The 14,893-nt window shown below is 39.4% G+C and overlaps 1 protein-coding gene across 3 annotated transcripts in view; it reads left to right on the top strand.

Moving 5' to 3' along the window:
• chst15 (carbohydrate (N-acetylgalactosamine 4-sulfate 6-O) sulfotransferase 15) overlaps nt 1–14,893 on the top strand; it is a 92,903-nt gene that overhangs the window by 76,396 nt on the left and 1,614 nt on the right. For all 3 annotated transcript variants that reach the window (XM_020930666.2, XM_055150138.1, XM_055150139.1), the window contains 3 exons: nt 13,398–13,535; nt 14,021–14,177; nt 14,296–14,452. In XM_020930666.2, the coding sequence (XP_020786325.2) occupies nt 13,398–13,535; nt 14,021–14,177; nt 14,296–14,452 (452 nt within the window). The remainder of the gene's footprint in view (nt 1–13,397; nt 13,536–14,020; nt 14,178–14,295; nt 14,453–14,893) is intronic.

Here is a 14,893-nt window from a genome sequence, read left to right as displayed (position 1 = left end):
CTATGGCTATAGTAATCTGACCCCCCAATATGTTTATTATAGTTATTATGATGTAAAGTAACAAGTAATGTTGGTTGAATATTGACAATGATCAATTATATATAAAAGGTCAAAATCCTATGACTATAGTAATCTGACCCCCAATATGTTTATTATAACACAACATTACTAAATTCGAGGTTGTTATTTTTACAAACCATTGCCTAGATTGACATTATGATGAAGGATTATCTGAACAGAGCAAACTAAAAACCATAACAATGTAAAATACAATATAAAAAGTGACAAGATTGCTATTTATATGCAATTTTAACAACACGTTACATTTACACAAAATACCAAGTCGTTATGCATCAAAACATTCCTTAAAATACCTTAAAAGAAAGTGAATACGTAGAAATATATAATAAAAGTAAATGACATGAGAAATAATGATCAGATAAGTAACTACTAAAAAAAAATAAAATAAAGGGCGTCAAAATCCTATAGGGGAGTCACTTTACTATAGTGGGGTCAAAATACTATCTCACACCAGCCCTCGATAATACAGTACTTTTCTCTTTTTCTCGTGTGGCCCTGTGGAAAAAATAATTGCCCATTTCTGGTCTAAAACCTCTTTAGGCATTTTTTTTGACGAGGGAACGTTATAACATGGAGGATAAAGCTAAAGAAAATCGATTTTGCAGAATACCTCCTCTTTAGGCTCATTTCTGTCCTGTCAATGGCACTTTTTTGTATCGATATTTGCGAAAAATGAGGATATAGTTTCGATATTAGTTTCAATATCAATTAGTGTTTGATTTTTGATTCTTTTCACGTCCCTTCTCTCCATACATATATTCATTTCTGCAGTGGAGCGCAGGTAATCCTCTGTATAAATCCACTGCTGTTGCCTCTGGATTGAATCACTTTCTCTCCCCGTATGTTTTGCTGTTGTGTCTCGTTCGCCCGCGCTCTGATTGGTCTCGATCGATATCCTGTTTGGAGCACTTCCTCTTAAATAACAGACTCCAGTCCTTCACAATAATGAGCGCCCCAGAGCATTGTGGGTAAGGAGTATGTGATCTGACACCTCAGCGGGCTCGGCGAAAACTGTGACTGAAATATTAATCACTGCATACTTCAAGAATGTGTCTTAGACCGGTCAGCGTTAAGAAAAGGAGGTTTTACATCTGTTTAGACCTGGTTTAGACCTGGTTTAGACCTGGTTTAGGCCTGTTTTAGACCTGAGTTAGGCCTGTTTTAGACCTGGGTTAGGCCTGTTTTAGACCTGGGTTAGGCCTGTTTTAGACCTGGGTTAGACCTGTTTTAGACCTGGGTTAGGCCTGTTTTAGACCTGGGTTAGGCCTGTTTTAGACCTGGTTTAGTCTTGGGTTAGACCTGGATTGGACCTGGATTAGACCTGGTTTAGGCCTGGTTTACTCCTGGTTCAGATTTGTTTTAGACCTGCGTTAGACCTGTTTTAGACATGGTTTAGACCTGGTTTAGATCTAGTTTAGCTCTATTTCAGTCCTGGTTCAGTCCTCGTTTATTCTTGGTTTAGTTCTGGCTGTTTTAGACCTGGGTTAGACCTGGTTTAGACCTTGTAAAATCCTAGTTTAGACCTGGTTTACAAAAGCTAAGTGACAATGTCAAGACTGGAGACTTTAGTCCTGGTTTAGATCTGGTTTAGTCTTGGTTTAGACCTGGTTTAGTCCTGGTTTAGATCTAGTCTAGTTTTGGTTTAGTCCTGGTTTAGATCTAGTTTAGTCCTGGGTTAAACCTGGTTTGTCCTGGGTTAGATCTGGTTTAGTCCTGGTTTAGATCTAGTCTAGTTTTGATTTAGTCCTGGTTTAGATCTGGTTTAGTCCTGAGTTAAAACTAATTTGTCCTGGTTTAGATCTAATTTATCTCTATTTCAGTCCTGATTTAGTCCTGGTTTAGTCCTGGTTTAGTAGAGTTTTCTAGTTTAGCCCTGGGTTAAACCTGGTTTAGTCCTGGTCAGTCCTGGTTTAGTCCTGGTTTAGTTCTTGTGGGGTGTTCCTGGTAAACAGCGATCAGTGTGTGTAGAAAGGTGCTTTAGACCTGTTTAGTCCTGGGTTAAACCTGGCTTAGACCTGGCTTAGACCTGGCTTAGACCTGGTTTAGATCTGGCTTAGACCTGGTTTAGACCTGGTTTAGACCTGATTTAGACCTGGCTTAGACCTGGTTTAGACCTGGTTTAGTCTTATTCTTGGCCTTATTTCATTTTTTCGTCTAAATGGTGAACATAAACGCTGCAGCGGCTCCAGTAACAGTGATCCGTCTCTGATATTACGCTCCGTCCTTTGTCATCTCAGCTCGGCTCCAATCCTCTAAATATTTGTTCAAACGGAGTTACTGTTGGATCTGAGCCCGAGAAGTGACCAGAATCTGAAACGCTCTTTAATCTACCGATGCAATTTACTCACAAATGAATACGCAAACTCGATACACGCTCAGAATCAGAATCACATGCACACATTTATTCTCTATTAGCGAGCTGCACGAGACGACCTGTTGTCTCCTCAAAAAACAGACCTGGAATTGTGTTTTGTTTCATTCACACGTTTGAGTAACTCTTTATGATTAGTTTGTCCACATCTCCAAAGCTCAAAATGCTCTGCTCCACCTTGTGATGTCATGAAGTTTTCAAATCAACAGCTCGTTTTACCATTAGTTCAGTGGGGATGGGCAGTTCCAGACCTGGAGTTGTGTTTTGAATTCGTGTGTCATTCGTTCATTCGCTTTTCAAAATAAAACCAAAAATAAGAAAATGAAAAAACAACTATTTTCTTCATTATTTATCTCCAAAACCAAAATGAAAAAAACAGATAACAATTAGTTTTTTTCAGTTTTAGATTTTGTGTTTAAATGAAAAATGGAAAAAAAAAAAGATTACAGACGTTTCTCGTTTACGTGACTTAAACTGAGATGCCGGACTGAACCAGGACTGAACTGGTCTCAGTCCTGGTCTTGGTCCCGGTCTCAGTCCTGGCCTCATTTCTGGTCTCATTTCTGGTCTTAGTCGCGGTCTGGTCCCAGTCTCAGTCCCTGTTTCAGTCCTGGTCTTAGTTCTGGTTTGGTCCTGGTCTGGTCCCTATCTCAGTCCTGGTCTTAGTTCTGGTCTGGTCCCGGTCTCAGTCCTGGTTTAGACCTGGTTCAGTCCTGGTTCAGTCCCCGTCTCAGTGCTGGTCTTAGTACTGGTCTGGTCCTGGTCTGGTCCCAGTCTGGTCCCGGTCTCAGTCCTGGTCCTGGTCTGGTCCCGGTCTCAGTCCCCGTCTCAGTGCTGGTCTTAGTTCTGGTCTGGTCCTGGTCTCAGTCCTGGTCTGGTCCCGGTCTCAATCTCGGTCTCTCGGTCTCAGTCATGGTCTGGTCCTGGTCTCAGTCATGGTCTGGTTCTGGTCTCAGTCCTGGTCTTGTCCTGGTCTGGTCCCGGTCTGGTCCCGGACCTGGTTTAGTCCTTGTTTAGTCCATTATCTGCTTTTCCATTTTCCATTTAAACACAAAATGAAAAACTGAAAAAACGAATCATTATCTGTTTTTTTCATTTTGGTTTTGGAGACAAATAATGAAGAAGATACAGTTGTTCTTTTTTCGTTTTCTTTTATTTTTTATCTTTTATTTTGAAAAACAAATGAATGAATGACACACAGATTATGCAGGGTTTGTGTGTTATGAAACTGAACACAACTCCAGGTCTGTTTGTGTTTCTGTGATACTGCGGATCAGAAAATGCGTCACATGGGCCCATTTAGATCTGATATAGTCTTGGTTTAGATCTTGTTTATGCTCAGAAAACCACATATTATCTTATTCAGTGGTGTTGGTGTGGAAAGTTTGAGAACAGCAGATTTAGAATGATAATGGTTTGTGATGTTGAAACGCAAACTCGGTACTCGCTCAGAATGATAAACATCCAGATATTCTCTACGCTCAAAACACTAGCAGGCTACATGGGACCTCCTGTTTACCTTTTTTAATGAAGTCGGGAACTAAACAAGGTCTCAGTCTGGTCTAAACAAAACTAAACTCGGAGCCAAAACCGGATCAGAAAACTCTACATACACTTTATTGTTCTGTAGTTACCCCAGATTGAAGCACATTATGTTAAATATGGTGCAATAATTCTAAAACAATATTGGAAACCATTTTTCATATTACAAAAAACAGCGCTACGAATAATTCATAACGTTGGACTTTACGATCACACCAACCAGCTATTTATCACTCCAAACATTTTAAAACTTAAGGATCTGATAAGTTTCCAGACAGCAAAAAATATGTACAAGGCAAAAACGAAAGAACGACCCCAAAAAATATTCAGAAACTTTTTATTGAAAGAGAAAGTACTCATAATTTAAGGGCAATTCATCTCTTTAAAATGGTCAAAGTCCGAACAACAAGGAAAAGTTTTTGTATGTAAGTTTGTGGGGTCAAAATCTGGAACTGTATGAGCTCAAAAAAAGCCAAAATATGGAAATGTGTAAATATAGATGTAAAGAAATGATTATAGCTATGGAATTTAAGTTTCATTCATTCATTTTATTTGTTTGAGGTACAGCAAAATTTAAAAACAATCACAGAAACAGGGATAAGTACATGAACATTTTTGGGACCTGGTGCTCAAAAGGAGTATCCAGGCTGGTGCCACTTAGTGCCTCTGCTCAATTTAATTTCTCTCCAGCGACTAGATAAGGAATCAGAACACACTAGACGGTTCGCAAAAACCCCGGAAGTGTGAGTTCAGGCACCAGCCAATCAGCGAAGAGTGATATATTCTGTTTTGGCAATGATTCCCAAGATCGAGGATTTAAAGCCGGAACAAAGAGAATGTTTGGTGAATTTTGTCAAGGGGAAAGAGGTTATTATTTCTTCCTACGGGATTTGGGAAAACTTAATATACCAGTTAACCCCGTTAGCAGCGCATTACATATGTTATGACCAAATAATAGAGATTGGTTAAATAAAAAAAGTACCCGCCTACTGTTGAGCGAACAAATTCTAATTCTGCAAGGTCAAACCGGCTGATTAATCAGGCTACAAAAGGAGTAGGACGAAGTATAAAAATCTTAGTGTCCTACCCCAATTGATTTACATAATCACATGGTTCACACTTTTTGTTTTTTGTTTTATTTCTTAAAAAAAAAAAAAAAAGTCCAAGCTCTATTTACTCCAAGCAGATATTTACAAAGTAGCTGTTGAACCTGAATATTTGAGAGAATGACCATTTCTGACATAAATCTCACACTTTTCTGAGCTTTCATGTGGATGGTGTAGAGTCCCAAATATGGTCACAAACCGATTTTGACCTTTTTGGCCCCTTGTTTGGACCCTAGTTTCTATTCTATATTCTGATTAGTTTAAAGTAACACAAACATCTACTATTAACTTCCTTTATTTCAAACGGAATTTTTCAACAGGCCATAACTCGGGAACGACTGAAGGGATTGAGCTAAAATTTTAGATTCTTTAATTTGGTTATTTTTAGATTTTTTTTTTTTTTTCTCAGCCAAATGTGAGATGGCTCACAGGGGAGATTCCTTGAAAACGGTTGATTTCATATGGACAGACCCTAGGGTGCATCATTTGCCCAACTTTTTGCAAATTTTTGGAAAAACAATCTGCACCTAGTATTAACTTTTTACACTTGCCAAAGTAAACTTCCATGAGAAATTTCATGAAATTCTATTAATGTTTTCTGGCTTCACCAAGCCTCTGAAGTTTAATGCCTGTGGAAGCCTAAATCTGAGCTGAAAAATCAGTTTTTCTTTAATAACATCCTTATTCTTTCTGGAAACTTGGGTTTACCAAACTCTGAGCCGTACTTGTCACTGGGATGTTCTGGTGACGTCACACTCACTTACTCCACTTTTTTATACAGGCAGAAATAACAGACTCTGGCCTTTGTGGATATTGGATAATTATGAAAAAATACTCCAAATCTTGACAAAATTGTTATATCTTAGAATTTTGTGAAGATAGAGATATAAAATTGGTACCAAAAGATGCGCAATAGCAACATTTATATTCAACTTTCATTGACATCATGGCCCTAAATGCATTATTTTTAAAGTTATTTGAGAAAAAGCCTAATGGACACCGTTAGAACTTAAGAGGCTTGATGGACCCAGTAGATTTTATTAAATTGACCGAATATTCTACAGATTTTATTTTATTTGGTGTTGTCATATTTTAAAATTGGGTACACGTTGAATTTCTGACATTGGGGCAAACGATGCACCCTAACGGACTCTATAGTGCTATTTTGTGCATGGTTTAGTCTCATTTCAGACCTGGTTTAGTCCTGGTATAGTCCTGGTTTAGATCTTTAGGCGCTGTTGTTGTGGAAAGTTTTGAGAGTCGCAGATGCAGTGATCGTGCTGACGGTGTGGAGACAGTTTGCACGTTTCTGACTTTGCACCGCTTCCTGTTTTTAGTTCACAGTGCACAAAATCTTCACCACAAACTCGATTAGTACGCGACTCAGGTTTCCTCTCTGAAACATCAGCTGCTACAATCAGGATGTGGATGATATAAAAAGTGCATTAGGTAACATTTTTGGTCTCCATGGAGATCTTTTTTTTTTTTTTTTCTGATTTCCATCTCAGTTTCTGTTTGCGTAAGTTGTTATGAATCAGTGGTTAGTTTCTGGTAAGTGCTTTATCTTCAGGATGGAAATCAAAGAGCCATTAGGTCCCATGAATAATGTAGAAAACAGAACTAAAAGGAAATACAATCACAACTGGACCTGCAGAGCCAGGCCAGGATTAGTCCTGGTTTAGTCCTGGGTTAGTTCTGGTTTAGTTCCAGTTTAGTCCTGGTTTAGTTCTGGTTTAGTTCTGGTTTCATCCTGGTTTAGTTCTGGTTCAGTCCTGGGTTAGTTCTCGTTTAGTCCTGGTTTAGTCCTGGTTTTGTTCTGGTTTAGTCCTGGTTTAGTTCTGGTTTTGTTCTGGTTTAGTTCTGGTTTAGTCCTGGTTTTGTTCTGGTTTAGTCCTGGTTTTGTTCTGGTTTAGTCCTGGTTTAGTTCTGGTTTAGTCCTGGTTTAGTCCTGGTTTAGTCCCGGTTCAGTCCTGGTTTAGTTCTGGTTTTGTCCTGGTTTAGTTCTGGTTTAGTCCTGGTTTACTTCTGGTTTACTTCTGGTTTAGTCTTGGTTTTGTTCTGGTTTCATCCTGGTTTAGTTGTGGTTTAGTTCTGGTTCAGTCCTGGGTTAGTTCTTGTTTAGTCCTGGTTTAGTTCTGGTTTAGTTCATCTTGGTTTAGTCCTGGTTTAGTCCTGGTTTAGTCCTGGTTTAGTTCTGGTTTAGTCCTAGTTTAGTCCTGATTTAATTCTGGTTTAGTCCTGATTTAGTTCTGATTTAGTCCTGGTTTCATCCTGGTTTAGTTCTCGCTTAGTCCTTGGTTTATTTCTAGTTAGTTTTAATCACAAATAAGTTCTAATACACTGAGTTTTATCACAAGTTACTACAGTATTTTAAAGTATCAGTATTTTTAAAGGGCTCATATTACACTTTTTATTTTTTGATCTATGTTTTTATGTAGTTTCCTCGTCACAAACAGATGTGGACTTGTGTTTATGTTTCATTCACACATTTTTTAACACATATTATTGCTCAGTACGTGATCTTTTATACATTTTAGAACACTATGTTATAATTGCAAACATTTACATTACGATTCCTGGCACACTTTTGCGCCTATAGTCCCATATTTCTCTGTAGATACTCTCTTCTGTGTCGGCGTCTGGGGAAAACGCCCGCTCCTCTTTCATATCAAAGCCGTGAGCAGCCCCAGGGCCCGGACTGCACAGGATCAGCGTCACCTCGTATCCGAGCCACCGCGCCGAGTTATAACGAAGCTGCTTTTTCCAATCAACCCAAACGACGCGCACGTTTACAGGCGCACTTCAAAGCCCGCTCTGCTCATTTACAACACGGAGGCGCTCCATTCAAAGTCAATGGGAGCTGGAGTAATGAGGCAGAGACAGGTAGAGGGCAAAGGAGCAGCTCACAAGCGTTCAGAAAGATTTTGTGTTTAGAATTTGATGTTATCATTTCAAGTGGAGCAGGGGTCTATATAACTGACTATAACTATAACTAATAGGGTTGGGCGGTATCCAAATTTTGATACCGTTAAACCTTCTCAGCATTTTACTGGGGTACTGGGTGGCATTGCTGGGCGTAACGCGTTATAAAAGTAACAAATTACTATAATGCATTGTTTTTTTGGTGTAACGCTGTAATGTGGCATTACGGGGAAAAAATTGAATATTTTACTCAGTACAAATGTCAGTAACGCACAATGTGTGGGGCGTAAAGGATTACATGTACCAGAGTTACATAATTAGAGTACAAATTATGAGTAACTGTATTTGGTTACAGTTAGAGCCCGACCGATATGGATTTTGCTATGGCCGATATGAAACCAATATAATGGGAGTTGGAGCTGCCGATATAATCGCCGATATATTTAGTGATGTAAAAATTCACTGTAAATGTTGAATTGTTTTAAAAACTTAGGTTTGGCTCTGGTGGATTTTAAATTGGGTTTATTTAGGCAACATTTATTGTTATTCTGCCTCTTTACATCATATTTACAGACAGTAGGTTGGCTTAATGGCATTTTTGCATCACATTCTAGACACTAGTGATGGGTATTCCAGTTCTTTTTAGAGAACCGGCTCTTTTGGCTCGGCTCACTAAAAGCTGCTGGTTCTTTTGGCTCCCAAGTGGCTCTTCAGATTGTTTTGTTTCAAGCAGGACTAAAGCACGTCTAAAGCAGGACTGAAACTGAAAAAGGACTAAACCGGGACTTATTTATTTTATGCTAAACTACAGTGAAATATGCTCGTTTTTTTTTTTTTTTTTTTTTTTTAAATCCTACGTACACGCAAATTTCTCAAAGTTTCGTTTTTAGCCGCTGCCGCTGTCAAACCACGAGTCTGCACGCGGCGTGAAGAGAAAAAAAGTGAGAGGAAGAGAAAACACGGCTCCCAATAAGGATCAGTCTCCCGTCGTTCCCTTCAAAGAGCCGGTTCTAAGAGTCATTTCGTTCGCGACCGACCCATAACTAGTAAAGAAAGTAGCGCTATTAGCCTTTAGCCGTAAATACGTGCGCGCCGCGGTAATTAATTATATGCGCAAATGTCATCATTCACACGTCTGTTCACAGCTCATTTACATATCAGTGCAGGTCCAGTAGCAAATATACGAACAATATAATCACTTTACAACAGGCCAATAGAAAACAGTCTGTTTATGTGCGGGAGCTACAGCAGCTAACCCATAACAAATGACAAAAACTAGCTTCAGAGTCGACATATTTCCAACACTCACCGCTTCATACAGGCTCCTCCACATCACAAAAATCTGCACTAATAAATGTCCTTTTAATCCAGACTCAAACCGATTGTCCGTAAAAAGAAAATAATCTCAGTGTTTGGATCTGTGTCTGCAGGTGTAAACAAACACACGTGAGTGACGCGACTCTGTGGTGTGTTCAGGGACAGTACGGACACACACAGACAAATGACTCCGTAGATAAATACTGATGTGGAGACACATATTTGGACATTTATCTGTCTGTAAATTGGATTAAATGAACAGAATGTAGAGAGTCTAAGCTTTATAAGGAGGTATAACATGCCCACGTGAAATATCGGCCCCTATCAGCAAGCATATCGGCCGATAGCCGATATGCCTAAAGTTGCCCATATCAGCCAATAATATCGGCCAACCGATATATCGGTCGGGCTCTAGTTACAGTTACTGTTTAAGTGAGTGGTAATTGGATTACAGTTACTTGATTGAAATAAATGGATTACACAGAGGTATTTTCCTCTTTTCACTTTTTTTTTTCTTCGGTAATTCCACTCATTACCAGACACTAAAACCAGGTCTAAAACCAGGTCTAAACCAGGTCTAAAACCATGTGTGAAACCAGGTCTAAACCAGGACTAAACCAGGTCTAAACCCAGGTCCTAACCAGGTCTAAACCAGGTGTGAAACCAGGTCTAAACTAGGTCTAAACTAGGACTAAACCAGGACTAAACTAGCACTAAACTAAGACTAAACCAGGACTAAAACCAGGTCTAAACCAGGTCTAAACCAGATCTAAACCAGGAGTAAACCAAGACTAAACCAGGACTAAATCAGGACTAAAACCAGGTCTAAACTATGTCTCAAACAGGATTTAACAGGATTAAACCAGGACTAAACCAGTTTTAAACCATGTCTAAAACAGGATTTAGCAGCACTTTAACAGGACTAAACCAGGTCTAAACCAGGATTTAACAGGACTAAACCATGCCGTGCGGACCGTGTCTCCTCCTCTTCTATCAATAATATTTTTAATACGGTTAAGTAAAGACTCTACCTTTTCATTTCTTTAGCAGATACAAACATTATGTGAAGATTTTCCTCGTCTTTGCTTCTCTACAGCAAATCAAGTAATCCAAAGTATTCAGATTACATTACTCACTTTAAGTAATTTAATGGATTACATTACAAACTACATTTTGGGCTCTGTAATCTGTAATCTGTAGGGGAATACATTTTAAAAGTGACCGTCCCAACACTGGTAACACACAATGCTTTTTTAACCTGGACTGAAGTGGTGGTTTCTCTTCATACAAATTTGCTAAAATGAAACGCTGGAGACATGCCCGTGAAAGGACCAGTGCAGAACTCCATGCTCCACAGGGCGAAGAGCAGCCGACACCCGATCGCGCCTTGCAGACACTCTGTTCCACGGCATGGGGTTCTCTCAGGGGCGGTCCTAGGTTCCAATGGTTCTGGTTTAGTCCTGGTTTAGACTAGGTTTAGTCCTGTATTACCACATGACATAACAATGTGGACCAGAGTGTTTTCCGTTTGAGAAAACTTAGGTTTGTGTGTCAAACATGTGTGAATGAAACAAAACACTCCAGGTCTGTTTGTGATATGGAAATGACATTATAACATAGATTAAAAAAAAGAAAGAAAAAAGTTTAATATGTGTCATTTAAGAATATTACTGTTACTTCAGTGTATTATAATGTATTTGTAATTAAAATGGAACTGTACTCATGTATTCCAATGGCTATTTTAAAGACCTCTACCACCCCCTTGTGGCGAAAGTTATAATCTCACCCCATTAAATCTCCAAGTATTACTGCAGTCCACTAGGGTTGTCAAAAGTATCGAAAATCAAATACTAATCGATAGAGATGTAACGATATCCAAATCTCACAGTACAATATTTTTTATTACTGTCATTTCAACATAATTCGTTACATTACAATATTAGTGCATTTAAAATGTAAGACATTACACGACTATTGCAGCACTTTAAAGTTACTCTCACCAAAATAACTGCACCAAAATGCAGGTTTAGTCTTGGGCTGAACCAAGACTGAAACAGGTCTAAGCCAAGGACTGAACCGAGAACTGAACCAGGAGGTCTGAACTAGGACTAAACCAGAGTTGAACCAGGACTGAACCAGGACTGAACCAGGTCTAAACCAGGTCTAATCCAGGACTAAATCCAGGACTAAACCAGGACTAAACCAGAGTTGAACCAGGACTGAACCAGGTCTAAACCAGGTCTAAACCAGGACTAAACCAGGACTAAACCAGGTCTAAACCAGGTCTAATCCAGGACTAAACCAGGACTAAACCAGGACTAAACCAGGACTAAACCAGGACTAAACCAGGACTAAACCAGGACTAAACAGGACTAAACCAGGACTAAACCAGGACTAAACCAGGACTAAACCAGAACTAAACCAGGACTAAACCAGGACTAAACCAGGTCTAAACCAGAACTGAACCAGGACTAAACCAGAACTGAACCAGAACTGAACCAGAACTGAACAAGGACTGAACCAGGACTGAACCAGAACTGAACTAGGACTAAACCAGGTTTAAACCAGGACCAAACAAGGACTAAACCAGGACTAAACCAGGACCAAACTAGGACTAATCTTGGACTAGGACTTAGAATCTAGTTCTGCCCTGTCTCAAAGCTTGATCGGGAGTCGGTTGCTCTTCGCCCTGTGGAGCGTGGAGTTCTGTGTCCTTTCGCCTGTGGTCACCCAATGGTCTAACCCGGGCGCACCTCAGGGCCCGTCCTGACACTCGGAACAATCGTAACGTTTCATCTCTACTGATATTGCGGTGATTTTAGCAAATTTGTATCAAGAAAAACGAAAAACTCACCACTTCAATCCAGGTTAAAATGCATTGTGTTACTCCCAACACTGATCCCTACTAATCAGTATTAAAATTTGTATTGAAAGTAGATACTCATTTTTCACAGGTCACATTTACAGGGCAGAAGTGAGTTTTGTTTAAAAACACGGAAAGGGCCACCACGTTTTATAATTCAATAAGAATATAGACTTAAAGGTGCATTGCGCAACTTTTCTGGAGTAGATTCCGCCAGCTGCTTGTCTTCATGATGAATAATATTGCTTTACCTGAATGTTCCACAGTCTGGCATTCCATTTTTCTATCCCCATGGAGACAAGCAGAAGCAGGTAATGTTATGAGTCAGATCTGTGGCGAGGCGAGCCCAACCTAAAGTAAGGATTATTCCTAATTTCAAGCTATAAAAACACATGAAACTGAATAAACGTGCGATAGATCCAACCGTGGGAACCGTAACGCAACAACTGGTAATGTCGCCTCAACCCAAAAAAGTTACGCAGTGCAGCTTTAAGTTATAATTAGCTCTGCAAATTGTGTCATTCTTGAGCGATAATATCTAGTTTCGGGCCGTTTTGAGTTTTATCTCGGATTTGCACACTAATTAATTACAGATATTGTTGGGGAATGGCCCGTAGTGATCCGTCTTAATGTGATTGGAGAATTTTTCTAATCTTCAGTGAAAATGAGACTGGACTGAGGCGAGGTACGCAGCGTAATCTTCGCATAATAGCTCTCAAATTAAAATTAAAATGTTAGCAAAGATTTATTTCTCTTCACGATTTCTCCAAAGCAAATTCTAATGTAATAGTTAAAATATTAAAAGTGGGATATTCTACTTCTATGGGGTATTAACTGTAACACGTAACACATTTAGATCACCATGTTACCTTTTATTGTTTTGAAAATGCTGTGTTAACGTGTTTTATAAGTTTCACATTCATGTCCCCTCCCTTTGCTCTCCGCGCTAAGTCACTCCTCCTTCAGAGCGCTCTCAAAACACAATCAGACTACATCTCGCAAATTGAGTCTTTCATCATAATTTCCTCATCGAAAAACTGACATTTTATACGAGACTTGACTTTGACAATTACTGGAAAACTTGGAGATTAGATCAGATTTTAATTGAGTATAGCCTGATGAAACCATTTTGTTTTTTGCTTTATTGTTTTGTTATTGTTACTGTTATTATATGTGTGTCTCTTGTGTGTCTCAGGTCTGATTCGTCTGAGTGTGCGTCATGATCGGTTTCCTGTGGAGGATTATCTGGACCTTTTCGATCAGGCGGCGCATCAGATACAAGGGAATTCAACCAGAAACCCCACCGCAGCCAGCCAGCCACACCTCATCATAGGTAAGAGAAGAGAGACCGGGACTGGACCAGGACTGAACCATAAACTGTCCATAATAATCTAATAGTAATAGTACAGTTATTTCAATTCTGAAAACCCAAATTCAAATATTCAGCTTGACGTTGTTGTGTTTTCCGGTTGTGTGTTGTATGTTGTGTGTGTTATGTGGTGTATGTTGTGTCTGTTGTGTCTTTCCCGTTTGTACTAAAGTTGAATTATTGTCTGTGTGTTATAGGAGAGGCGAGTGCGTCCTTCCTGATTGTGCTAAAGATGATGTTGTGTGCTGTGTGTGTTATATGTATTGTGTGTGTTGTAGGAGAGACAAGTGTGTCCTTCCTAATTGTACTAAAGCTGATGTTGTGTGTTGCGTGCGTTGTGTGTGTTGTGTGTGTTGTGTGTGTTGTGTGTGTTGTAGCAGAGGCGAGTGCGTCCTTCCTGGTTGTACTAAAGCTGACGTTGTGTGTATTGTGTGTTGTCTGTGTTGTAGGGGAGGCGAGTGCGTCCACCATGTGGGATAACAACGCCTGGCTGAACGTTTATGAAAACTCCACTGAAGGAGAACCTCCTTTTCTGGTGCAGGACTTTGTCCACGCTCTGCAGCCCCAGGCCCGTGCCATCGTCATGCTCCGAGACCCCGTCGAGAGGTGAATGAAGTATACAAATATATGCAAATAAATACATTTATGTACAATTATATACAGTTATATACAATTATATACATTAGTACTCAGACTGTAGTCAGATTATCTGTTGTTTCCTCAGATTATACTCCGATTATTTGTACTTTGGAATCTCCAACAAATCGGCTGAAGATTTCCACGACAAAGTGTCAGAGTCTCTCCTGCTGTTCCAGAGCTGTGTGTCCGACTCCAGTCTGCACTCCTGTGTTTACAATACTACAGTCAACCAAGCTATGCCTGTAAGAACGACTGTACTACTACTACTACTACTACTACTGATATACTACTACTATTGATACTACTATTGATACTACTACTACTACTACTATTGATACTATTACTATTACTACTACTACTATTGATACTACTACTACTACTACTACTACTATTGATACTACTACTACTACTACTACTACTACTACTACTACTACTACTACTACTACTACTATTGATACTACTACTACTACTACTACTAGAACCAGATATTCATGTAAGTACTACAATACTGCTACTACGACAATACTACTGTGAATCTGGCTATGCCTGTGAGTACTACTGCTATTACAGTACTACTATTACTGTTGCTGTAATTTTACTTCCTGGTTGGACATGGGCAGCAGATGTGACATAAGTAGAGTTCATTTCATAACTGTTACCAATAATGTAAACGAGGACAAAAC

The sequence above is a fragment of the Boleophthalmus pectinirostris genome, unplaced genomic scaffold (assembly GCF_026225935.1).
Source record: "Boleophthalmus pectinirostris isolate CB_2022bp ecotype Guang Dong unplaced genomic scaffold, ASM2622593v1 HiC_scaffold_14, whole genome shotgun sequence".
Classification (NCBI taxonomy): domain Eukaryota; kingdom Metazoa; phylum Chordata; class Actinopteri; order Gobiiformes; family Gobiidae; genus Boleophthalmus; species Boleophthalmus pectinirostris.
Note: the sequence above shows the minus strand (reverse complement) of the source record. Positions and strands in the feature narration are given on the sequence as shown.